Below are 26,588 nucleotides of genomic sequence, written 5' to 3' on the forward strand. Positions count from 1 at the left end.
AAAGTGATTACGTATAGTGTGTTAAACTGGCAGTAGTACACACTGGTTGGAAAATACTAAGATAATAGTTGACAGTCTAAGAGAAGGAAGAAACGTGTACGAGTGATGATGGCATGAAATGGCCTGGTAATGACAATATCAAAGTCACAAGCTGATAGCTGTTCTTACATGTATATTCCGCTGTACATACCTAATTTCACATGAACCAATACAATCGTTTCTTTCTGGTAGAATTAGTTTGGCATAGTGGATCTCTCAATATCCCAACCACCATGGCAGGTAACTAATTTCTATAAAGAAGGAGCTCTTTAGGTACAACACAAGAATTATTTCATACCAATGACAAACTGAAGCTGCATATTTATGTAAGTGTATTAAATCATGATGATCCTACTTCATGTAACAAGACGCGGAATATGAAAGGAATCAGTCGCTAGTCGCACAACGTGTGAACCATTTCCATGTACAGTATGGTCTCTTCATGTCCAGTGTGCCTCAGCTACCGCACAGACAATGTCCTTCTATCCCGGACCAGGAAGCGTGGTATTTTCCAAAGAGTACATGTCAGTTGGGAGGATTGCAGCATGCACAATAGCACTGTGATAGAATACTCCATAGATCCCAACCCCTCAGCTGTCCTTTGCCACAAGCACACCTGCTGAGCTGGGTTTGCCAGAATCGTGTTCCTCTTTGTTCTCCGTCTTGTTCTCTTCACCCCGTATCTTTAGGTTATGTTCTTCTCTGTATCGGTTTATCTCCTGGCCCTTTGTCTCCAACTGCTTTACCAAAGACTCAATCAGCAAGCCCATCTGGAACAGAGAACAACACAGCAGTCAGAGAGGGGAACCCCAGTCATGTCTCACTGCTTTACCAAAGACTCAATCAGCAAGCCCAGCTGGAACAGAAAACAACACCCCAGTCAGAGAGGAGGAACCCCCAGTCATGTCTCACTGCTTTACCAAGGACTCAATCAGCAAGTCCAGCTGGAACAGAGAACAACACCGCAGTCAGAGAGGGGGAACCCCCAGTCCTGTCTCACTGCTTTACCAAGGACTCAATCAGCAAGTCCAGCTGGAACAGAGAACAACACCGCAGTCAGAGGGGAACCCCCAATCGTGTCTCACTGCTTTACCAAGGACTCAGTAAGCAAGCCCAGCTGGAACATAGAACAACACAACAGTCAGAGAGGGGAACCCCCAGTCATGTCTCACTGCTTTACCAAGGACTCAGTAAGCAAGCCCAGTGGAACAGAGAACAACACTGCAGTCAGAGGGGAACCCCCCAGTCATGTCTCACTGTTTTAGCAATGACTCAGTAAGCAAGCCCATCTGGAACAGAGAACAACACTGCAGTCAGAGTGGAGAGCACTCTGTGTCATTCCTCCTGTGAAGCCTAGAAGACATTTCAGATTGGTTGCACATGTATGTCATTTAGAAAAAAATTACCACAACCTAGATTTGATAGTTTTCAAACATTTAGAGTACTTGGGATACCAAACCGACATTTTCTCACCTGTTCTTTGTTGGTTTTTAATGCTGGTAGCACATCCTTGACTGTTCTTTCAACAAGAACTCCTCCCACCATACGGAAACACTTCCTCTCTTCATCAACTTCTTTCAAAGTTTCTAGAACTAAGCTGCAAGTAAACAGAATAAAATGCAGGTACATGTGCTAACACACTTTGAACAGAGTTAGTGTCTGTGTCTATTTTTGTCTATAATGGTACTTTAGGGCCTTCATTTAACACAGTTTTGTTACATGATCTTAAGTTAGAAGCTGATTGAAATCTGACAAAAAACTCAAAGCTCGGTCATCTAAGATACCACCTAGGGCAAGGAAGTTGGGTTAATTTTTGACTACGAACCCACAGTAAACACAAACTGGCAAAAGTACCTGCATGTATTTGTGAGCAACCTACTTGTCGGATATTTTTTGTGGAAAGCAGACTCCTCAGTTAAATGGTGTCACTTTACCATGTGATAGCACTTAATTCTTAACTATAGCACAGACTTAACCAGATCTAATGCAATCAAATATATCTAAAATGTACATACATTTTATTGTATCTGATTGGCACAGCATTGTTAAACGTGTGTGCACAAAAGAATAACCAGAGGGCAACATCTTATAACTGAAAGGTCACGCTGTTGCATAGGTACCCTATCAAGGTGAGAATCAAGAGCCAGAGAAATATTACATTTTACATTAAAATGGCATGGCTCTCTGTATGTGTTAGTCCATCAAGTAGACTCCACCAGAGTGATAGTTTAATATTCTGACACACACCACAATACTCATATTGAACACACAATATTCCTGTCTCAGAAAAACAGTGAAGTCTGTGCTGGTACCCCAAAGTTACCTAACTAAAAAACCCTTTTTATGCCCTTCTGGGCTAAAACATGAAGATTATAGTTGTACATGCAGGCAGTAAGGAAAATGTAAGTTTTCTGCAGACTCCTATGTCAGAACTCGGTTATATTTCAGAAAACACCTTTAGTTCACATGACTTTCTCAAAACTACAGTCGACTGCGAGTCATTTGGTACCTTCAAACATTCAACACCTAAAGGGTATATAAAAATTATCTACTCTGAAAACAATGATTGTGTTTCAATGCCAAGTGAAGAAAATTATGCCAAAAATTTTTTTTTTTTTTTTAAATTTTCCATTTCGTCGTGTTTTTACACCTGTTAATTACCCCTCTATATCGTGGATATTTTTTGTCAATGGTCGGATTTTTTTGAACATTACGTTATCTTGTTAAGACTCCCACCCAAATCACTTCATCCACATCAACTCTCATGGATCATGCATACAGTATGTGACTTCAACTGAGAAAGATGTAGCTGTTCAAGTCCCTGTTCTAGCCATAAATGATCATTTTCCAGTCTGTGTCACCCTCAAATCAAAGAATAACTACAGCATGAAGGATGAACATGTTACAGCCCACTATAGAGCATGTAAAGATTTTAACTACAATCTTTTCCACCAAGACTAAAAGGATGTGCACTGGGAAACTATAGATTACATAATAAATCCTGAAGTGGCTGTGTATGAGCGGTTTTCCAAGATGTTCTAAATAAACATGACCCCTTGAAAACAAGACAAGTCAAATGCCTTTCATAACCATCTTGGGTTACAGAAGATATTCTAAATTCTATGCAACTACGAGATATGTATAAAAGAAAGGCACATGAGGCAAATCACAAACACTGGAAATATAAAGTGAACATTAAAATTGCTTGTCCAATGAAGCAGCAATTCTCAAATGACTTGAAAGAAAATGCATCTTCTCCCAACAGAATCTGAGAGATCCTGAGAAAATCTAATCCTCAACAAAAGCGTCTATAGCTGGATGCTATCACTGATAAGGATGGCAATGTAACAAATGAGCCAGCTAAAATTAGCCATATCTTCAATACCTTTTTCTCAAATGCGGCCAAACATTTGATGGATATTAATTATATAAACAAGGACACTTTTGTTCAAAGTCTTGAAAAACTCAGGGAAGTTGAGGAAAAAGTTCCTCATGATGCCTTCTTTCCCACACCAAATATTCCGTTTTAAACCATGATAAAAATAAGGCCAATAAATACCATATTGATGCTAAATTTCTTTCATCAGCTGCCCTATTATTGCAAAATCTTTGACTAGACTAATTCTTTGACCAATTTTAATAAACCAATGTCTTGTGGTCAGTTCTTTTCCACACATGTGGAAAATTGCTAAAGTTGTCCCTCTTCACAAAGGGGATCCAAAAGATAATTTATTTATTATTTACTTGATTAGTGTTTTACGCTGTACTCAAGAATATTTCACTTATATGACAGCGGCCAGCATTACGGTGGGAGGAAACCCGACAGAGCCCGGGGGAACCCCACGATCATCCGCAGGTTGCTGCCAGACTCCAACGGACAAAGTTGAAAACTATCGTCCAACATATGGCCTACCTATTGTTTGAAAAACCACTGAACAACATGTACACAGCAGTTTATATGAGTATCTCCCAAATTTTAAAATATTGCATTTTAAATTAATCTGGTTTTCGCTCCTTACACTCTTGTGAATCTGCATTGCTGAAAATGGTTGAACACTGGTGTAGGGGCAACAGATAACGGAGAAGTTATTCAAAACATACTTGTGGACTTCAAGAAGGCATTTTATACTGTTAATCATGATATATTACTTAAAAACTTAAAGTATACAAATTTCACTCAACTGCTCTTACTTTCTTCCAGTCCTACCTATCTTGACAGACAACAGGAGGTTGTTGCTGGAGGAGAAATGTCCGATGCTATGATATTAAGGCTGGTGTCCCGCAAGGCTTCATATCCGGACCTTTACGTTTTATACTGTATATAAATGATCTACCATTATTTATATGAGACAGTTGCAATTCTAGTGACAACTTTGCTGATGACACATCTATATACTGCTCCTCAGGCAATATGTCTGACATTGAGCGCAATCTAAACAACTGTATGGACTGGTGCAACAAAAACCTCCTGTTCATTAATGCCCAAAAATCTAAATACATGATACTGGGATCCAGGCAAAGGCTTAATGAAACATGCTCCTTTCTCTGTTATGCTTCATGGAAGTAAACTCTAAGGAATCAGTAATGCGAAACTGCTTGATATTTATACTGATGACCATCTTTCCTGGAACACTCAAATCAATAATGTGTGTAAAAAGGTTTCTAAATTGTTAGGCATTCTACGAAGGAAGAGAGCTCTTCTAACACATCACTGTAGTGATATTTTGTATAAGTCTTATGTTCTTCCTCACTTTGATTACTGCTACTCTGTATGGGGAAACTGTTCAGTTAAAAATAGAAAAATGATAGTCAAGTTACAGAAAAGAGCTGCTTGTTTAGTTCTACAAGAAAGCATGAACACACAATATTGCTCTTATATCAACACAACATAATATCTATCCGTAAAGCAAGGACAAATTACATGACAGAAAGTTTTACACATATGGGCTTCAAACTATGCGACTGCCTCCCAATACATGTAAAAGAAGCTCTTTTCTATCAAGCTTTCAATCAGGCTACTTAATATTACAGTTTAAAATTTTCGCTGTATCAACCATCTACATAATATCCCATCTCTCTTAACTTCACTTGTTCAGGATCTAAATTTGTCAATACAGACATATATATATATACACATTTTTTTTATACATAGATGTATTATTGCATCTAATAGCAAACCATTTTATAACGCTAAGTCCCTGTAACACTCTTGCACACATGTACATTGTTCAAACAAAATAGGGGATGGGAAAGGGGACACCTACACTCACTTGGTCTGTTCTCTGCACATGTGTGCAGAAGGTTCCAGCCTACAGGGGGTAGGAAGAGGTCGGTAATGGGCCGTCTCCCATTTTATTGGACTTTTTTGTGGTTAATGCATGTATTAGTTCATTTTGCACGGATTTTTTGTTGCAGAGTTTCTCCATACTAAACTATTCTTAAATACCAATATTTTAACCTGGTACACTCCTCGGGTGTGATCTACGCCTAACCTCATATAAAATGATAACAGCCAAGATCCTTGGCTAGGAATATATGAATGAGTGACTGGGCAGTTGCACGAGTTATGGAGGGAAACGCTAGTGCGCTTCTGAACAATGGAAAAAAGGTCCTGACCATCACCTCGACACATTCGGGAATATTTCCTTCCGCATGTTATGACACTCCACAACTTGTTCATATACAAAATATGTACGACGCGACTGTGTGATGGACTTCCACAGTTGAAAATCTATGTGAATGTGAAAATCAGATTCACCAATGAAATTATGTCAATCTACCACGTAGCATTAACTTCAACATTACAAATCCCAAGGTTGGAAATATCTGTGACAAATAGTAACTGATCGTTTGACAATCTATTTTACATTTTACTAACAGTACACGTTGTTGTTGTAATCAACACAGATCAACTTAACCATGCTCGGACCTTGGGCTTGTTGCTCCGGTTCGAAACTTACTCGTGCTCTTTCATATCCATCTCTAATTCATTTATTTTAGACGCAACGGCTCTCTGCTGTGTCGAAGTTCTTGGAAACCGGCAATTATTTGTTCTTGTGACTTGGGTTTGGGTTTTTGTCCCGTTGGTTGTGCCGCCATCGTTGCCCCAGAAGCCATGATGAAAATTGGAATCTAATCTCCTGCATTCGGCATCACATTATTAACATAAGGGATTTTCAATGGGACACCACAAATACACGAAAAAAGCCAGATACAAGAAATCTTGATCATACAATTATCAAATCACGAACGCGAACGGAAATTTTTTTATATTGCAGTAAGAACATACCACTTCAAAGTTCCATATGCTATTAACAGTTCTCTCTAAAAAAAAAAGAGACTATAAAGTATACAGTCCAAAAACAAAGTATTTACTAGTGATCATAAACTTTTTTAATTGTCAAAATGGCTGTAACATCCGTTTTCGTTTCAAATGTCAGTGACGATTTGACACAACTGTGTTACGAATGTTTATCAATGGCGGAAAAGTTGAAAGCATGAGAGAACATGTTTCTTTCTGTCTCATTTGTTAGGATTGGAAATGCCGACTACTAAAGCAGATTCGCGTGTAGTTAAGAGGTTGTAAGTCTTTGTTTCTTTGCGAAAACAATAATGTAATGATGGCTTTTGTAAATTTATTATTATGTCACTTTCATAACACCTCCATACCTAGTACTAACATAACTAAGTAACTAACTTCGACCCAAGTCACTTCGCACCATGTAGTCATCTCCAGCCCAGGGCTTTCAATACCTGTTTAAGCAGAAGTCTACCTTGGCCAGCTTCCTGCAAAATAATTAAAAGGTAAACTAGCAGCTTTGGTGAAAGTAGATGGCTGTGTGCTCATTTTTTAAAAGTAGCAGGGAGCTGCTGCTGGTAGGTGAAAACCGCCTTCTAATAACCCCCCTGCATACCTTGTGGTTATTCTCCCCAATACACAGTGTATACAGCCAGCGTAAGACATGTAGAGCCCCAGTAACCCTATCATAGACTAAGGTGAAAGTCATGTCTACTGCTGAGTGGCTGATTATGACCTTCTGATGTATAGTGTGGCTAGCCCAGTTTCAGTGCATCATCACAACAGGACAATAGATATTTGACATTTGAAGGGACGACAAGGCAGTGCAGTGGAGTTTTTTTTTTATTAAAATAATTTATAGTTTACAGCATATTTTATGACATTTTGCAATACAGCATATTATAACAAAAGTATATTTAGGTTCAGTGTTGTTCACGATGATTACAGTAGGATGTATGATATGGGTAAGGTATGAAGTAAGTTCATACTGGGCCATTTTATGGGCCAGAATCACTTGGTATAATGACGATCTACTACTCATCAGCTACCCAGGTTATTCTTACCTTGTAAATTACATCTGTATAGATAACAAATTGGAGATTTCAAGTAAACTAACAGATTTAATTACCTGAAGTTCATTGCAGATGAGTATAGCCTTCCTTAAAAATGGCATTTCCTTTCTGTTCCCTCTGGGAGTTAATATGTCCATTATTTACTTCGAGCACTCTAGTTATTGGTGTCGTGTATTTGCACTATTCTTGAGTATGATGTTACCCCAAGCTCTTGGTCAATCCTAAAACATAACAGATTACCATTTTAGCGCTAGATTTTTGCTAGTTTACCATGTGCACCCTATTTTAGAGTAAACTTGTGAACCAATTCAGCTAAATTGATTTATTTAGTTTGTGTCAGATCTGAACTATTAAAGACAACATAAACACACAGAATGTATCTAGCTAAATGTTCAATGAATGGCTCCTTGTTTTAGCATCTCCGCACCAAACCAGTGTGAATGTGTTACTCATCTTCTATTGAAAATACTTAACATTTCTACAGCATTATAATTGTTAAAAGGTAAATGCTCTACATAGTAGGCTACCATAGGCCGTATTTCTAGGATACCATGCAAGCAGGTACTACTTGTTTGAGCAGTGCATTTAATGATGTTTATATGTCTGGTTATAATTTGCAGAAATCCATTTGAGGAGCCACCTGTCCCAAAGGCTTTCTACCATCCAGGTTCACCCAAAAGGCTCTCCAAAAAGGACAGAAATGTATATTCAGTAGTTCACATTTGATGCTTATTTGCTACATTTATGTCTGTAATGGCACAAAGGAAAGTGTATTATGGTGTGAGATTTCATATGTTTGCCATTTTGTAAATTTTAAAAGAAAAATCATGTGAAAATGCTGACCTTTGGGGAGACTCAGATGTGCAACCAGGGCTATGTTCATAATTCTTTTTGGAGTCTTACTTGATATTTATTTGGGAAGGGAGAGAAAAAACAAAATTACATGCAACGGATAACTAATTGACAAAACTCAGTGATTAATGTCAGGTACATCTTTCTGACAAATTGAAGATATTTATTTATTGCTTTAGTTTGATTTTGCATTTTCTATTATTGTTAGACTATTGTAAGTAGGTATTGTGCTGCTTGCAGACTGCATTAAGTCCAGACAGGAAAAATGAGCAGAGCATCAGGGAGTGTAGAAGTACTGTTCAAGATGACCCTTTTCTAAGTGGATCGCACAGGTTTACAGAGGCTTATGATCCAAGCCCTAAGGATTCTTCTTCAAAGTTTGACGAGTCCTGGCCCAGCAGTGAGCGACCTTCCTGTGGGTATGTGATTATCATTCTCCACAACTGGTTGTGTTTGGGATATTTGTGAGCCTGCTTTGTGCTATGAAAATTATATTTTTTACACCTCATTGAAGCATGAAGCATGATTATCTCACAAACCAGGATGTAAGCATATCAACAAAGGAATACAGATAATTTTTGTCTCACAAACCAGGATGTTAGCATATTAACAAAGGAATACAGATAATTTTTGTCTCACAAACCACAATGTTAGCATATCAACAAAGGAATACAGATAATTTTTGTCTCACAAACCAGGATGTTAGCATATCAACAAAGGAATACAGAGAATTTTTGTCTCACAAACCAGGATGTAAGCATATCAAACAAAGGAATACAGATAATTTTTGTCTCACAAACCAGGATGTTAGCAAATCAACAAAGGAATACAGAGAATTTTTGTCTCACAAACCAGGATGTTAGCATATCAACAAAGGAATACAGAGAATTTTTGTCTCACAAACCAGGATGTTAGCATATCAACAAAGGAATACAGATAATTTTTGTCTCACAAACCAGGATGTTAGCATATCAACAAAGGAATACAGAGAATTTTTCTCATAAACCAGACTGCTAGCATATCAACAGAGGAATGGAGAGAAGTTGTTTTCTCATAAACCAGACTGCTAGCATATCAACAAAGGAATACAGAAAAGTTTTTTTTCTTGTAAACCAGACTGCTAGCATATCAATAAATGAATACAGAGAATTTTTGTCTCATGACCCAGATTGCTAGCTTATCAACAAAAGAATACAGAGAAGTTTTTTCTCATAAACCAGACTGCTAGCACATCAACAATGGAATGGTGTAAAACCACAATCAGATATTATAAAGGAGTACATTGTATGAAGAATGATGGATGTTTGAATTGTCATTTCATCTTTGTCCTATAAGGTGAGATTTTCTTCTGATAGTTAATCTGAGTTAATGATGTATTACATGAATCTGTTTGACAGTGATGAAACAGGTGAGGAGCCTCACCCCAGATTTGACAAATTCCTGAGTCTGAAGAAGAGGCTGGAGTTTCCAGTGAGAGATTCTCATGACATCTCCTTAAACAAGTCTGCAGAATACCCTGCTAAAGAGGATCACACAGGAGAGTCTGTGCTGGCCAGGTGAGTGTATAGGCTTCGTAGGCCACCACATCTGGTCTGAATGCTCATAAACTGCAACATGCTAAGCTGTCTTGTCACACGTACTGAGAGAAATTCTCTAGTAATTTGTAAAATAAAGACTATTTTATTGACTTTTTCACACATTGTCATATTGTACTTATTCAGAAGTATGGTGGGGGTATCATGCTCAGGCTGTTTGTAAATGTGTATTGTACTAGTAGATGTAGTGTACTATTGTTGGAGAAATGGCAAAAACACTTCCTCACTGTAGTCAAGTTTTTAATTTCCATGGGAATCTATAACTTTGCAAACATTTCATCTAAATATGCCTATTTGAAGTAAGGAGAGGTATTGAGAGAGGGATAAAAGTGTCTTGTCAAAGTGAAAAACAGCACCTGACTAATGTCTATGTCCATTGAAAGATTACAATTCAACGTATCTTAAACCAGTATTTAATATGTTTTTACATTTTTTTCTACCTAATAAAAGTTTAGTGAAGCCTCATCTTGACACAGCTTCAGCACGTTTTCTATATCGAGATCAAGGTGACACCACGTTTACTCTAGCTCTCTAATGTTGAACGTATTTTGTCTATAATAGTCCAAGCAGTAGCGTATGGCAGATAAAAGCTACGTTTACCCTAGCTCTCTATAATGTGGAAGGTATTTTGTCTATAATAGTCCAAGCAGTAGCCTATGGCAGATAAAAGCTACGTTTACCCTAGCTCTCTATAATGTGGAAGGTATTTTGTCTATAATAGTCCAAGCAGTAGCCTATGGCAGATAAAAGCTACGTTTACCCTAGCTCTCTATAATGTGGAAGGTATTTTGTCTATAATAGTCCAAGCAGTAGCGTATGGCAGATAAAAGCTACGTTTACCCTAGCTCTCTATAATGTGGAAGGTATTTTGTCTATAATAGTCCAAGCAGTAGCCTATGGCAGATAAAAGCTACGTTTACCCTAGCTCTCTATAATGTGGAAGGTATTTTGTCTATAATAGTCCAAGCAGTAGCCTATGGCAGATAAAAGCTACGTTTACCCTAGCTCTCTATAATGTGGAAGGTATTTTGTCTATAATAGTCCAAGCAGTAGCCTATGGCAGATAAAAGCTATGTTTACCCTAGCTCTCTATAATGTGGAAGGTATTTTGTCTATAATAGTCCAAGGAGTAGCCTATGGCAGATAAAAGCTACGTTTACCCTAGCTCTGTATAATGTGGAAGGTATTTTGTCTATAATAGTCCAAGCAGTAGCCTATGGCAGATAAAAGCTACGTTTACCCTAGCTCTGTATAATGTGGAAGGTATTTTGTCTATAATAGTCCAAGCAGTAGCCTATGGCAGATAAAAGCTACATTTACCCTAGCTCTCTATAATGTGGAAGGTATTTTGTCTATAATAGTCCAAGCAGTAGCCTATGGCAGATAAAAGCTACATTTACCCCAGCTCTCTATGATGTCGAAGGTATTTTGTCTATAATAGTCCAAGCAGTAGCCTATGGCAGATAAAAGCTACGTTTACCCTAGCTCTCTATAATGTGGAAGGTATTTTGTCTATAATAGTCCAAGCAGTAGCCTATGGCAGATTAAACTTGTGGACTTCTGTGAGGAAGGCCCAAGAGATAAATATAGTTTTCTCGGAAACTGGACACACAGGAAGAACATTTCCTCATCTGCTTGAACTGTTCATATGGTAGGCCTACAGTATAATTTACAAGGAACTCCAGAGGCACTGTTTAAATAGCCTAGCTGTTGATACATGACCGGGGTATTCCTGGTTCAGGTTTGTTGCCTCCGGAGGGGTTGTGATGGTGATTTTGACCCCTATTAAATGTTTACAAAATTACAAGGAATATTGTACAACTACATTCATGCTCAATTCTGAAACAAATGGAAAGAAATCTAAACACCTGTGAGGATGATCTAGGCATTCAACTGTCAACTGTCAACTGTCCAACTGTGACTTCATTTAGGGCTTCAAGTTTGTAACGGTGGCTTCTAAAGTGAAAGCTGTGCTGACCTAGTTATTGTAGACGTTAGAGAAACCATCTCGGCTTGAACACAGCGTTTCAATAATTTTACTGTATTTTATAAAAGAAAACAGAAAAATCATCCCTTGTATCCGATAAAGAAGGAGGAGAAACATTTAAATTCTTTACATGTAATAAATTCAGACAAAAAAATTATATCATAAGATTGATTAATTTTAAGCTTTGTCTGGTGGTGCACAAATGATACAGACCTATCCCACGACATTGTGTGAAATGGCCCATCAGCTGCACATTACTAAATCTTTGTAAACGTTCTGAAAATGATGTCCGATACAGTAGTTATGTGTTGTGATATGTCACTTCATGGAGTGAATGGGTGAAGGCTGCGTCACAGTTTAGACTGCGCAATCTGGTAGAAAAGTGTTTGATTGGATAAAATTCTCAAGATGGCTGCCTCGACTCAAACCACTCATTTGTGCAGTATTGTCATTTTGTTCTACAAGTTATTTGGTGACATCTCAGTAAAATAATAAAGTGTGGTACTTTTAAAAAGCTTGAGTGTCCTGATTTTGATTGAAATATGTTTTAGCCAGGTGCCGTCTTGTCTTTTAAGCTTTTTGTTTTAGCTCTTGTATAATGGGTTCTCACAGATGGATTGAAAGTTAAGTTTGTTTTATGTATGGTGTGTGATATTAGTTACTTAGTGATAGAAAACACAAAAGTTTCTCCCTGCGGCTCGGACAGTGTATCCGATGATTCATTGCAGTGATTGTGTTTCTTACTGACTGGGCGCTGCAGGAGAGCATCAGGGAGTGGTCAGGGGATTATACTGACAGTTCAGGAATGTTATAGACAAGCTCAGGCTTCACTGAGCAGTTAGTTTATGCTCCTACCACCAACAGTTCATGTTTTCCTCAGTTTTAATCATAATATTTTTAGTACATACACTTTGCAACATGTTGATTGTTTTATTATCATTATTTTGTGATAAGTGGGAATTTGGGATAAAACTCTGTGCAGATTAAGCGTGACTGCCCATAATTTACACATGTGGAGTGATATGTCAAATATCCGTCGTTAAACTGCTGTGCTCTCTTACAAAGCTTTATTGGAATTTAACTCACCAGGAATCCATACTTGCAAACTATGCCTACCAGCTGATGAGATGAAGATGTGAAATTGTGATCAAAGAGACATCTAGACACGTGCGTTTGCATCGCTGCAGCTAAACATTTCTTATTCGTTTTCGCGTAATTTGAAAGACTGTCAACTTCAGTCAAAAATGTGGGAAAAGGAACTCTCCTGCAATAGGAGGAATTGAATAGAATTATTTCATTCAGTGATGTATTTAGAGGTACATGTAGTAATACTAGTCGGGAGACCTACTCACCTCACTGTCAGTGACTTGACCCCATGTGGCGAGGATTAGCAACCAGAACTGCGGAGTGCCATACAGGGTAATGAAGCGGGACATGCTCTCATGTTCAAGAGGTTGTGGATGGTGTGTACATCTACATAGGGTTTACTGATGGAAGGTTGAATTTTTTTTAATGGCGTTAGTTTTATTGGACTTTTTTTATTGTGGACTTTGCCAAATTGACCTATTTCTTGTAATAAGTAAAACTTTGACGTACATGTAGGGCTACTGTTTTTGTACACAGAACTGCCTACTTGTGGGAGAATAAGAAGGGTATTGATAACCAGATTCCAGTGGCTATTTTACCAGATTTTTCATCATTTTTCTGTTTCGTGGGCTCACTCTGTTTTCCTGTAAATAGAAATTTCTATAAGCCTTTCATGTCAGCTTGTAGTTCTTACATGCGCGCGAACACCTGTCTAGAGCACCTTATTGTCTCTCTAGTCATATTACCAAATTTATTGAGTGTCAAAGGTTACCTAATTTTTGGACTTCATTTTCTTTCCACAAAGCTGTCCACATCTCTATTAGTACTAGGATGCATGTGCCTTCCTAGACTGCGAGGGAGTGTTTAAACCATCCACATGCATGTAGACAGTGACTGTAGACAACTGAGTATTGATAAGCGTATGCTGAGTATTGATAAGCATATGCTGCTACAACACCTCCCCACCCACCACCCACACACACTTTTGATACTTTATTCTGTCAGTCCATTCCTGAGGAGTTCATCTCATGTGGCAACAGCCAGCAGCCAGACTGTCACAGGGGATTACTGCATAGCTGGTGGCTTATCACTCTTCCCTGTCATTTCTATCAGCAACTGAAATTGGCCAAAGTTTATGGCTAGAAATTTTGGGTTAAACCATATGTTAAAGACAGTAATACATGTATGATTAGCATGTTTTCTGTTGTAGTTTGTTTGTCCTATTTGAATATATCGCTATATCATTCCCTCTGTTCAGGTATGTGGAGAGGTTCAGAACAGGTGCTCCGATGAGTCGCCAGGAGAGGCTGAAGCAGGCAGGTAGTCGGGGGAGAGACTTTTGGTGGTTATCAGGCAGACACTCTGTCGGTCCCTACAAAATCTCATCAAAAACCAGAACGACTGACAGCATCTTCAGTAAGACTTTCTTAGATTATTAACATTTTAATACAAAGAGTGATTATCTGATCTCCATTTACATGTAATGTTACAATGGCAGCAAGCCTTGCTGATGGAATGGCGGGCATGATACGTCATCTTTTGTTTATTATGCTAATGTATCCATCTGATGTCCCCACATATCAGAGGTTAGGAATGTAATAAAGAAGATCCTTCTGATGTCCTCACATATCAGAGGTTAGGAATGTAATAGAGAAGATCCTTCTGATGTCCCTACATATCAGGGGTTAGGAATGTAATAGAGAAGATCTTTCTGATGTCCCCGTGTATCAAAGATTAGGAAGGTAATAGATAAGATCCTTCTAATGTCCCCACATATCAGGGGTAGGAAGGTAATAGAGAAGGTCCTTCTGATGTCCCCACATATCATGGTTTGGGAAGGTTATAGAGAAGATCCCTCTGATGTCCCCATATATCAGGGATTAGGTTAGGAAGGTAATAGAGATGATCTTTCTGATGTCCCTGTGTATCAGAGATTAGGAAGGTTATAGATAGGATCCCTCTGATGTCCCCATATATCAGGGGTTAGGAATGTTACAGAGAAGATCCTTCTGATGTCCCCACATATCAGGGGTTAGGAATGTTACAGAGAAGATCCTTCTGATGTCCCCACATATCAGGGGTTAGTTTAGGAAGATGTTAGAGAACATCCATCTGATGTCCCCACATACCAGGGGTTAGTTTAGGAAGGTAATAGAGCAGATCCATCTGATGTCCCCATATATCGGGGTTAGGTGAGGAAGGTAATAGAGAAGATCGTCCTAATATCCCCACATATCAGCGGTTAGGAACATAATAGAGAAGATCCTTCAGATGTCCCCACATATCAGAGGTTAGGAATGTAATAGAGAAGATCCTTCTGATGTCCCCACATATCAGCGGTTAGGAGGGTAATAGAGAAGATCCTTCTGATGTCCCCACATATCAGGGGTTAGGAAGGTAATAGAGAAGATCCTTCTGATGTCCCCACATATCATGGTTTAGGAAGGTAATAGAGCAGATCCATCTGATGTCCCCATATATTGGGGTTAGGTGAGGAAGGTAATAGAGAAGATCCTTCTAATATCCCCACAAATCAGCAGTTAGGAACATAATAGAGAAGATCCTTCTAATATCCCCACAAATCAGAGGTTAGGAACATAATAGAGAAGATCCTTCTGATGTCCCCACATATCAGGGGTAGGAAGGTAATAGAGAAAATCCTGCTGATGTCCCCACATATCAGTGGTTAGGAACAATAGAGAAGGTCCTTCTGATGTCCCCACATATCTGGGGTTATGAATGTAATAGAGAAGATCCTTCTGATGTCCCTACATATCATGGTTTGGGAAGGTTATAGAGAAGGTCCTTCTGATGTCCCCACATATCATGGTTTGGGAAGGTTATAGAGAAGATCCCTCTGCTGTACCCAAATATCTTGGGTAAGGAAGGTAATAGAGAAGAACTGTAGTTGTTGTACATATATGCTTTATGTTGTAAAGATTCAGTCCATTAACTAGTTCACCACCTGTCAGCATCACCTGTTCCTTCCTGACCACATATTTCTTAAAAGTGAAGAGCCCTGGTTTGTTTAGTTAACCATTCAGCCTGGTCAGATAGTCTACAAAGTAGATCTGTACCCATCTCAGGGGATGCTGTTGTTGTTCCCTCAGTTGGCAACACACCTATCATCTCGCCTTCCTGGTGATGAGGAAACAAGGCGGTTACAAGAGAGAGCTGATCGGCTGCTGGAACAAAGGTACAGTATAGATTGTAAATGGCGACTGATGCATTTAATATCATCATTGTTTTTATGGGTCTATTGGTGAGAATTGCCAGAGGCCCAGTATAGAGGCATAAACAGGTGTGAAATTGCAAGAAGTAGTTTCACCCCAAGTACGACGTGTCAGTGAGCTTGACACACATTTGACCGTGTGTTAGGGTCAAATATTAGCTTCCTTCCGTGATTTTTTCTTCATTGTTTTGTTGGGATTTATACGTTATGATTGTGCATTGAACAAATTTTTAATAAAGTTTGGGGTTTCATTTATTATTCTCTTAATTTTGTGCTCTATTTTGAGGATTGTGATAGTAAATGTCACATACCATTCGGTTCCTTGATTGCCTGTGAGAGTGCATGTAACGAAAAGATTTACGTCATGTAAGGTAGCCGATGTTGATGTATTTAACAGCTCCTAATAATATTTAGGCCTTCCTTACTGCGATCAAGCGCTTTGTTAGTCACCAAAATGATGAAAATAATGTGGAATGTGAAAATTATCAGACAGCTGGTATGCCATTTGACCTTGACACCAGTGCTACAGACAAGGGCCATGCAATCGTAAATGCACTTAAAATTAGATGATGGGTTTCTAAAATGAAAACAGAGTGTACTGAACAGGCATGACGATGTGTATGTATGCCTGAATTCCCGAAAGCTATAGGGTACAGTCTACAGTTTAAAGTAAACAGTCTATCAAAATCGAAAGTAGATCACCAAAGTAGTTTACGTGCGCGACGCTCTACACGACGTATTTATATTTGTATTTGTGACATTCTCTAGTGTTTGCCATGAAGAAAATGTACCAAGGGCTAAAAGCATGGTCATTTGTGTTACATTTTGGTTACTATACAGCAAATTCTGCTACTGTACTGCGTGAAAATCATCCTAATGTCGCTCCCAGTGTATGGTTTTAATTCTACATTGATCATCAGTTATTTATGCTATGTTAAATTGTCATTGAGGGTCAAGTTTCCAAAGTGTGCATGTATGATTATGATGATGAGGAGAGAAGCTAATGCAATGAAATACAAGGGTCACGAGAACAGTGTTCAGAAACACGTACATTTATACTATATACTGCCAATAGATAAAGCACAAATAATAAATATTTGTCTTCTAATGTAGGCCTATATTTGGATTTAGCGTAACAAGGGTATCATGTTTTGATCTCAAAACCGAAAGTTGTTTGTGTAAACAGAAATGTTTCGACAGGTAAAAAAAAAATTACCAGTCGCATTAGGCAAGTTACCATAGAATGAAGTAATACTGCGACCCCTGCTATCTAGCGAAAACAAAAAGGTAAAGTAGTCAGTGAGTGAGTTATTAGAATAAACCCAGTAGGCCTACAGGTTGAGGCGTAATGAATGAATGTAGGCCTATGAGCGTCATTCAGATTCATTCCCCGGGAGGAGCTGAAATAATTAATTTATTCTAGAATGTTATGACAAGTCCAAATCCTGGACAATCGACATATGTAACTATTGACCTACATGTAACTACAAGAATCCCTGTATGGGTAGGTCTATGTAGATAAATAGTGACCAAATTATACAAAATAGAGAAGTAGTGAGTATTTTCCAAAAAAATGTATACTGCAGTAGGCTTACCCAGTACTCCCTCTCTTGGAAAAGTAGGGAGTAGTAGTGAACAAACTGATTATACAGAGTTTTTCATGGTCCCTTCAAGATGTTACCTGTTACATTGTGGAATGGGGAGTTAATTACGTTTGCTATGTGTGATGAACATTTGGATATAATCCTGACAAGATTGAGAAAAAAGAGGTGGACAGATTGTACATGTATTGTATGTGTCCTTGCCTGTATGTGTACTGTTGAGATACAACCATACAGTGTTAGGACCAAAACATGAATTGTATTACGATACATTGCCTTGATCTGTTGTCACATGTGGCAGTGAAGGATTTCATGCTCACACTAACCAAACAAATAGAATGGTAACGACTGTGGTAAAAAAATTTGGGAAAATGTTTACATTGCATGTGAAAGTTATGTCATAATGAGATGGGGCCAGGTCCTCCATTACAGACAGAATAACTGATAGGCCCTTTGTGGGTAGAAGATCAATGTACTAGAAGACAATTGGTCATTAGTTACAAGAAAAATGAAAATAGAAGAAGAGCAGTAGACCCATTTCACAGCCCTTGGGCTCTAGTCTGTGAATGACATTGCAAACGCGGTGGTATGATGTCATTGTGTAGAAGGATATTGCATTAGGCTTGTGCAGTATGACATCATGCCACAACATGACATCATGCCACAACATGACGTCATGCCACAACATGATGCCATGCCACAACATGACATCATGCCACAAGATGACATCATGCCACAAGATGACATCATGCCACAACATGAGATCATGCCACAATATGAGATCATGCCACAACATGACATCATGCCACAACATGACATCATGCCACAACATGAGATCATGCCACAACATGAGATCATGCCACAATATGACATCATGCCACAGTGCAGGGAATGTTATGTAATTGCATACATGTATGAGGTCAAACTACTACACTGGGACATGCATGTACTAAAATGGTGAACAGATCACTGTCTACCAAACTTGAGTTGTGTTTGGGTACATGTAGGTAACATTAGCACACTATAAGTACCTTACACTTACCTGGCAGACCACTTTGGTGAGTTACATTTAATTTTGTATGTAATAAAATAGTTTGTACAACATTTGTAATAACCATGCCACACTCACATTTGTAATAACCATGCCACACTCACATTTGTAATACCCATGCCGCACTCACATTTGTAATACCCATGCCGCACTCACATTTTGTTGATAAGTTATAAAATGGCTGTACGACCTTCAAAGAATTTAGATGGACCAGTATTCCACTTAACTCTCTACAACTGGTGACGTTGCCAAATAACCACCTACGAAGACTAGTGCTGTATGTATTCAGTTCACATTTCCGTAGAGCGAAGAAGTAAGTTATTTTAAAAGTTGACGACAATGTATTTGCTCTTGTGCATTTACTTTCTGTTGTTGTTCTTGTGCAGTTACGAAAGCTCGGAGGTGTCCACTGACCCAGTGGTGAGTACAGAGGGTTTGGGCAGCTCCCCAAGTGCCATGAGCGTGGCTACAGACAGGAGTCAGGGGAGTGAGGAGAGGGTGTACCGACCCAGCTTCACTAGAATGGCCAGAGGTAAAGCTGCATTTTCTTGGTCATGTGTGCGTATAGGTGAAAAAGTGAGCGGGTACACATAGAAAAATCCCATCTTGAAGAAATGTTGCATGTCTGTTCATTACATTTTTCCTTGACATTGCGAGTCTTCCTCAAAACACTCTTCAGCAATGGTTGTTTTGTACCTATCATCATTTGTGTGTGTAAAGGCACCTAATGTAAGCAATGGCTGTTTTGTACCTATCATCATTTGTGTGTGTAAAAGCACCTAATGTGAGCAATGGCTGTCTTGTACCTATCATTATTTTTGTTTGTAAAGCCCCCTAATGTAAGCAATGGTTGTTTTGTACCTATCATCATTTGTGTTTGTAAAGACACCTAATGTAAGCAATGGCTGTTTTGTACCTATCATCGTTTGTGTTTTTAAAGACACCTAATGTAAGCAATGGCTGTTTTGTACCTATCATCATTTGTGTGTGTAAAGGCACCTAATGTAAGCAATGGCTGTTTTGTACCTATCATCATATGTTTGTTTTAAAGCACCTAATGTAAGCAATGGCTGTCTTGTACCTATCATCATACGTGTGTTTTAAGGCACCTAATGTGAGCAATGGCTGTTTTGTACCTATCATCATTTGTGTGTGTAAAGGCACTTAATGTAAGCAATGGCTGTTTTGTACCTATCATCATTTGTGTGTGTAAAGGCACCTAATGTAAGCAATGGCTTTTTTTGTACCTATCATCATTTGTGTGTGTTAAGGCACTTAATGTAAGCAATGGCTGTTTTGTACCTATCATCATTTGTGTGTGTAAAGGCACTTAATGTAAGCAATGGCTGTTTTGTACCTATCATCATTTGTGTGTGTAAAGGCACCTAATGTAAGCAATGGCTGTTTTGTACCTATCATCATTTGTGTGTGTTAAGGCACTTAATGTAAGCAATGGCTGTTTTGTACCTATCATCATTTGTGTGTGTTAAGGCACTTAATGTAAGCAATGGCTGTCTTGTACCTATCATCATATGTGTGTTTTAAGGCACCTAATGTAAGCAATGGCTGTTTTGTACCTATCATCATTTGTGTGTGTAAAGACACCTAATGTAAGCAATGGCTGTTTTGTACCTGTCATCATTTGTGTGTGTTAAGGCACCTAATGTAAGCAATGGCTTTTTTTGTACCTAACACCATTTGTGTGTGTAAAGGTACCTGATGTAAGCAATGGTTGTTTTGTACCTATCATCATTTGTGTGTGTAAAGGCATCTAATGTAAACTGACAGGCAGACATTACACTGACAGGCAGCCATGGTAATGGTTTATGTTGTATGTTGTAGAGAGCACCAGAGCTACTCTGCCACCAGCCCTGCTTGGTAACCCACAAAGGCCTGAAGATGATATTCTGTATCAGTGGAGGTTGAAGAGGAAGATGGAGTTAGCTAAGGTTTCGGCTTACATGGCACCCTCTCCCAAACCAGCCTCCAAGGTATGCTATCTCCGCAACTGTCAGCCTGTGCCAATGATCAATGCTTTGTAGAGAGCTAGAGAACATGGATTTTGCTGACTGGGTTCAGATACATGCAGATGTGTTTCTAGAGAGACGCTGATAATTATGAAAACTGACATTTCATTGACGTCAAATCATCCTTTCCCAGTTCATCATTATGATGACGACACATTGAAGGCAGTACTGAGACTTCATGATGGTGTAAACGTTACAGTACAATCCATTCTTGGCTTATCAATGACTCAAAGTCCTACTTCACACTAGCGCCACCTCAGAGGATCATGAAATATGCTACTGCCCTGTTGAATCATCTAACTGAATTGCCTTAGTCAGATGTTTTAATTAATTTGTATCTGAATTAGATCTGGTTAGTTTAAAACTGTATTTGGCATCATAGACAAACAAACCTTAGTTACTGTGAATTATTTGTTTCTTGCTTTAATCTTCAGCTGTTGGATATAGATTCCAAATTGTCCGAGTTTCGACAGATGTTGTCAGAATATCCTCAGCCTTCAGTATCGTCTGTCACGCGGACCCCTGGACCCTCAGCGGTTCACTTCACTCCTGCTCCAGGCCCTCCCAGGTGCTCCAGCCCTGAAGCACATAGTACAGGCGTACTGGTAAGTACGCAAGGAAACTAGCCAGCTGATAAATTATTGATGACTTTCAGTTTTTTTTGTAATTTACCAGGATACATTATTGCTCATGTAATCTGTCAGACACACTATCAGTGAACCAACCCTTGGTCTAATGCAGTTAAAGAGTCAACACTACAGACACCTATTTTAAGTGTGGAATTTGAAATACAGATTATCTACAAGTCTCTGACACCAGATGTGGTTTTATTTGATTTTCCTATCTGTGCAGCATCACCTTGAATCAGCGGTAAGTCTAAGTGAAACAAGGGAGGTGACTGAACCTGCCCGTGAGCCTATAATAGCCAGTCCTACTCTGCACAGAAAAGGGAAAGTGAAAGTAAAGCCAGGAGCTCCAGAGCCTCACCTGCACCTGATGTGTGACCTGTTACCATGTCCACACCAGGAGTTGACAGTGCAGCTCGGGGAGGGCCCAGACATCATGTACACCCAGTACCTACAGGCTGAGAGGCCTGACAGTGATCAGAAGAAGATCAGTGATAGGTTCCGATCACAGGGGGATGAACAGTCTCAGGGGACAAAACAATTACACTCATATGATGACAAGCGTATGTACCGAACTCAAAAACAGTGTGATAGACAGTCTGTGGAGAGTGAACACTCGGGTGGGGACAAGAAAAGCAAACAGGCTTCTGGTCCAGATAGATTAAGTGATGAAAGGACATTGGAGTGTGATGTAAACGATGACAGAGACGGAAGTGCCAGGAATAAACTGTCACACTGTAATAAAACAGCTAGGAAACAAATGACATGTAATGATGAGAAAAGTGATTCAAAGGATGTAAGAAGGGAGGCAACTCCACCACAGCAAAGACATGCAGGAAGCGCCTGTGTTTCTTCACAGCATCCTGTGGATTCTGCCATAGGACAGGTACGTGTATCTTGGTTTATTTATGTGCTAGTGAAAGTACCAGGTATGCCAGAGAAATAGGTTGTTTGTCACAAGTACTGCTGACTACAAAGGTTTCTGTGAAACTACATTTGTTTAAATTAAGTTGAACCTGCCAGTTTGTCAAGGAAACAGATGTGCATATGTAGTGAGTGACTGACTATAGTATTGTCAGAATGTAATATTGTCCTTGTATATTTCAGGTTGTGTGAGGCTATCTGTTTGACCCCTCTCAGAGTGGTTTGGGGTCCAGTGTGACAGTTGACTGACCGTTGTATTGCCCTTGTATTTGTTTGAGGTTGTGTCAGGTTATCTGTTTTGCCCCTTTCAGAGTGGTGTGGGGTCTAATTTGACTGAATGTAGTATTGTCCTTGTATATTTCAGGTTGTGTGAGGCTATCTGTTTGACCCCTGTCAGAGTGGTGTGGGGTCCAGTGTGACAGTTGACTGACCGTTGTACTGCCCTTGTATTTGTTTGAGGTTGTGTCAGGTTATCTGTTTGACCCCTCTCAGAGTGGTGTGGGGTCTAATTTGACTGAATGTAGTATTATCCTTGTATATTTCAGGTCGTGTGAGGCTATCTGTTTGACCCCTGTCAGAGTGGTGTGGGGTCCAGTGTGACAGTTGACTGACCGTTGTATTGCCCTTGTATTTGTTTGAGGTTGTGTGAGGCTATCTCTTTGACCCCTCCCAGAGTGGTGTGGGGTCTAATTTGACTGAATGTAGTATTGTCCTTGTATATTTCAGGTTGTGTCAGGCTATCTGTTTGGCCCCTCTCAGAGTGGTGTGGGGTCCAGTGTGACAGTTGACTGACCATTGTATTGCCCTTGTATTTGTTTGAGGTTGTGTCAGGTTATCTGTTTTGCCCCTCTCAGAGTGGTGTGGGGTCTAATTTGATTGAATGTGGTATTATCCTTGTATATTTCAGGTTGTGTCAGGTTATCTGTTTGACCCCTGTCAGAGTGGTGTGGGGTCCAGTGTGGAAAGTCTGTCAGAGTTAACAGGAGTGAAGGGGACAGCAGAAAAGACTTCAATAAAACAAATGGGTAAAGACAAAACTGCGGAGATTTTTAAGAAATTTTTATGCAGTAAAGAAATAAATAGAAGAGACAGCACAACAATATGTCATGTGCACATATGCATGAATTTCGAGCCTTCCAGTTAGATTGGAACTAGAAATATTTATAACCTATTTATTTTTGTCCATTATACCAAAGAGTGCGACAAAGCCCATGTTTTTTTTGTTAGAGTATAAAGTTTAGACATTGTGATGGACACGAACCTTTGTTCTCCTGGAAGACTGTTACTGATAAGTAAGTTTCACTTGGACCATGATTTATCCTCTTCTTGCCGGAAAGGTTGACACTGCCTTATAAGCTATGTCATCACGCTTGCTTTACTCTTCATGTAAAAGTCTTCAGAAATCTACTTTTTCAACAGCCAAAGGCTTCCGCCAGAACCTCTCAGCCAATCACTGAGCGCCACTTATAAGTGTGTATTTTTTTGTTTTGCATGTACGTTCGGATCCAGTTTATTCCTTGATACAGTATATTAGACAATCGCAATAAGCAGCGCTATGAACGATGACGTATTTTATGGACGCGTGGAAAGCTTTTGACAGAGTAAATCACTTGACATTGTTACAAAAACTCATCGATAGAGATTTACCTGCCTATATTGTCAAACTCACACATTGTTGGTGTACTCAGCAGTTTACAGTGAAATGGGGCTCTATTTTTTCACGCTTTTTCAGTGTATTTAATGCCGTCTGTCAAGTCAGGGAATTCTCTCCCCATGTTTGTTCTCTATCTACCTTCATGAGTTAGATACTCAGCTAGCTAGTGCTAATGTCGACTAATATTGCAGGCAACTTCATTAACCACTTATTATGTGCTGATGATATGTGTCTAGTTTGTCCATCTGCTAATCTCTACAACTGCTAAGTCTTCTTCTAAGACTGCTGTGAAATTAATTTGTGTCATCTACAGCTACTTTGCAGGGCCATGTTTTGAACCCCTGTCAATATCAGTAGATAGATAGATGATGTTGAACATAGCTAGCTCGATTAAATAGAGATGTGATGTATCAAACTGTAACATTTTCAGATGACTCTGTGGGTAGTTCGTCTGATGGAGAAGACTTCCCTGAAGATGCCATTTTACAACAGTTGAGACAACAACGATCTCTGTATGAAAAACAGCTCAGGTGGGTAGGAAGGTGTAATCTGTCAGATGAAGAGGGCATAATAACTAGTGCCCTAGTGTCACATTAGATTAAAAGAATGGGTTATCTGAACTGTCTGCCTACAGTGACAAGAATTGAGAGCTCTTTGCAATCTGCTATTGACTATTGACTATTTAGGAAAACTTTGAATAGGTATAATGATTATGTGAATCATCTGAGATTGCCTTGAAAACTTTCAGGTTTATACTGATTCAGGGTGTCAACTATTTAATTGAATGTCACCATTTTGTAGGAAGCTCAGTTTGCAAAGGTTTGAAGTTAGACACAATATACAATGCAGAATGGCTTAAGTCTGTATGGCTGCAAACTGAAGATGTTTGAGGTGTGAGTGTAAATTAGTGACCCCTTGGATCAGAACGAGGGTGTTGTGTTCCTGTTTGATGTACCCTGCCCTTAGCTTTGCTCTCACTCTGATGCTAGTCCTGTAAACATCAACACATTTTATCATGGTAATCCTTCTGCTCTATCGTCTGATTGCTTCACTTCACCCCCTTCATTTGGTTAAAAAAAAAAAGGGTTAAGGGTAAACAGCAGAGAGTTGAAAAGCGCTATCTAGAGTTTCTGTATCTGCAGAAGTTAGTGGTATGTATATGTTCATTATAGAGTTAAGGACAGCAAGTATTTGATCTCTGTTTTCTGTGTAATGTGACACACTTTGTCAGGCTGAAGATGAAGAGTAGGACTTGAACATGGTGGGAAGTGGGCGATGAGCTGAGATGGGGTAGGGTGAGAGTAACCTGTATCTGAAGCCCTGATTCGTAACATCTGTTCCCATGAAACCATTCCTGTGGCATTTATCATGGAAATCTGACCCAGGGAGCACTTGATGCGGCTAATAGAGTCTGTCATCATCCATTGTTGGCCTGGTAACAGTGTGTATAGATTACCGTGTGTAAACCATCATCAGTGACCTCCCCTTTGTGGACGTATCGTAGCCAGCTGAGGGCGAGGGCTCACCTGCTCTCCAGCTTTAACATCAGCTCTCTAACCTCATCCAGACACCTTCATACAAACTCTGCAGCTACTTACGCCCGCTTTTCTCTCAGTAATTTGTTTATAGCAGTAGTGATTGTCAGTTAAAGTTTTTCCCGGCATTGTTAATTAGCATGTTTATTTCTGTGGTTAGAGGGCCTGAAGTCAGAGGGAACTTGAGTCTGGCTTGGTACAGAGCCCTGAGCTAAACACATGGGGTTTTGGAAGGGCTAGGCTCAGTTAGCCACCTCACAAGTAAACATTGCCTTCTTTGTCCCAATCTCCTTATCACAGGGCGATGTTTACCTGCTGTGTAACTCACCACTGCTTAACTTTATACCTCACACATCTAAATACATTCATTATATCTGTTTTAACCATCCCTAAGATTTTGTTTAAAAATGATATTTTTATTTCCTCAGTCAGTATGCTTTATTCAGTGGAGGTTTAGGCTCTGAGTAAGTCAGGGGAGGGATTTAATGTCATTTCTGCCAGGAGTTTTTGTCTGGCTGAAATCACTCTGTCTATTCATCAGTCTGTACATCTGGCGTCTGTTATACCTTTGTTTATCAAAAGTTATTGACATGGATGACATATTGAAGATTTTGTACGATTTGTGCAGAGTAAAGACATTTTAGACTTGTCAGATTCATGACACTGGGGATGCATTTAAGTTTGGTGTAATATTGTTCCAGAGTCTCCGAGGCTGGCTGACCTGGATCCCCTTTATGCTTGTACCGGTATGTACGTGGTCAGGGCAGTCATTCGCTCTGGGGGTTGTATATAGGCCTTGTGCTACAGGTTCTCCCATTTTCAGAATTGAACATTGAACGTTTTTAATTTCAGAGAGATTGATGAGCTGCTGTCAGAGGTTGACATGACATCACAAGAGTTTGGCTGAACATGGAGGTTTTTTCTCAAGATTTTGTAAAAGTAGTTGCATATAATTTATCCATTATAGTCATTGTGTTGTATCACAGAGCAAAATAAACTACTGTTCAC

The 26,588-nt window shown here is 39.3% G+C and overlaps 2 protein-coding genes and 1 long non-coding RNA gene across 3 annotated transcripts; 2 read left to right on the forward strand and 1 right to left on the reverse strand.

Annotated features, from left to right (window-relative positions):
* Positions 1-155: 155 nt before the first annotated feature.
* Positions 156-6,138, reverse strand: LOC135462131 (prefoldin subunit 2-like). Its single transcript, XM_064739500.1, is given in 4 exon segments — positions 156-809; positions 1,513-1,636; positions 6,000-6,060; positions 6,063-6,138. Coding segments are annotated over 4 exon segments (441 nt in total). The 3' UTR covers positions 156-629.
* Positions 6,139-6,503: 365 nt separating this feature from the next.
* On the forward strand, positions 6,504-8,680 carry LOC135480079 (uncharacterized). The gene is made up of 3 exons (XR_010446186.1): positions 6,504-6,618; positions 8,031-8,112; positions 8,503-8,680. It is a non-coding gene; the product is annotated as an uncharacterized LOC135480079 (long non-coding RNA).
* Positions 8,681-9,633: 953 nt separating this feature from the next.
* Positions 9,634-26,588, forward strand: LOC135465710 (uncharacterized). Its single transcript, XM_064743028.1, has 11 exons — positions 9,634-9,818; positions 14,189-14,346; positions 15,517-15,575; positions 16,041-16,126; positions 19,201-19,346; positions 20,657-20,805; positions 21,276-21,446; positions 21,694-22,353; positions 23,299-23,416; positions 24,476-24,575; positions 26,433-26,588. The coding sequence occupies exons 1-11, from the start codon at positions 9,634-9,636 to the stop codon at positions 26,485-26,487; spliced, it is 1,887 nt and encodes a 628-aa protein (XP_064599098.1). The 3' UTR covers positions 26,488-26,588.

Source organism: Liolophura sinensis, chromosome 1 (assembly GCF_032854445.1).
Source record: "Liolophura sinensis isolate JHLJ2023 chromosome 1, CUHK_Ljap_v2, whole genome shotgun sequence".
NCBI classification, from domain to species: Eukaryota; Metazoa; Mollusca; class Polyplacophora; order Chitonida; family Chitonidae; genus Liolophura; species Liolophura sinensis.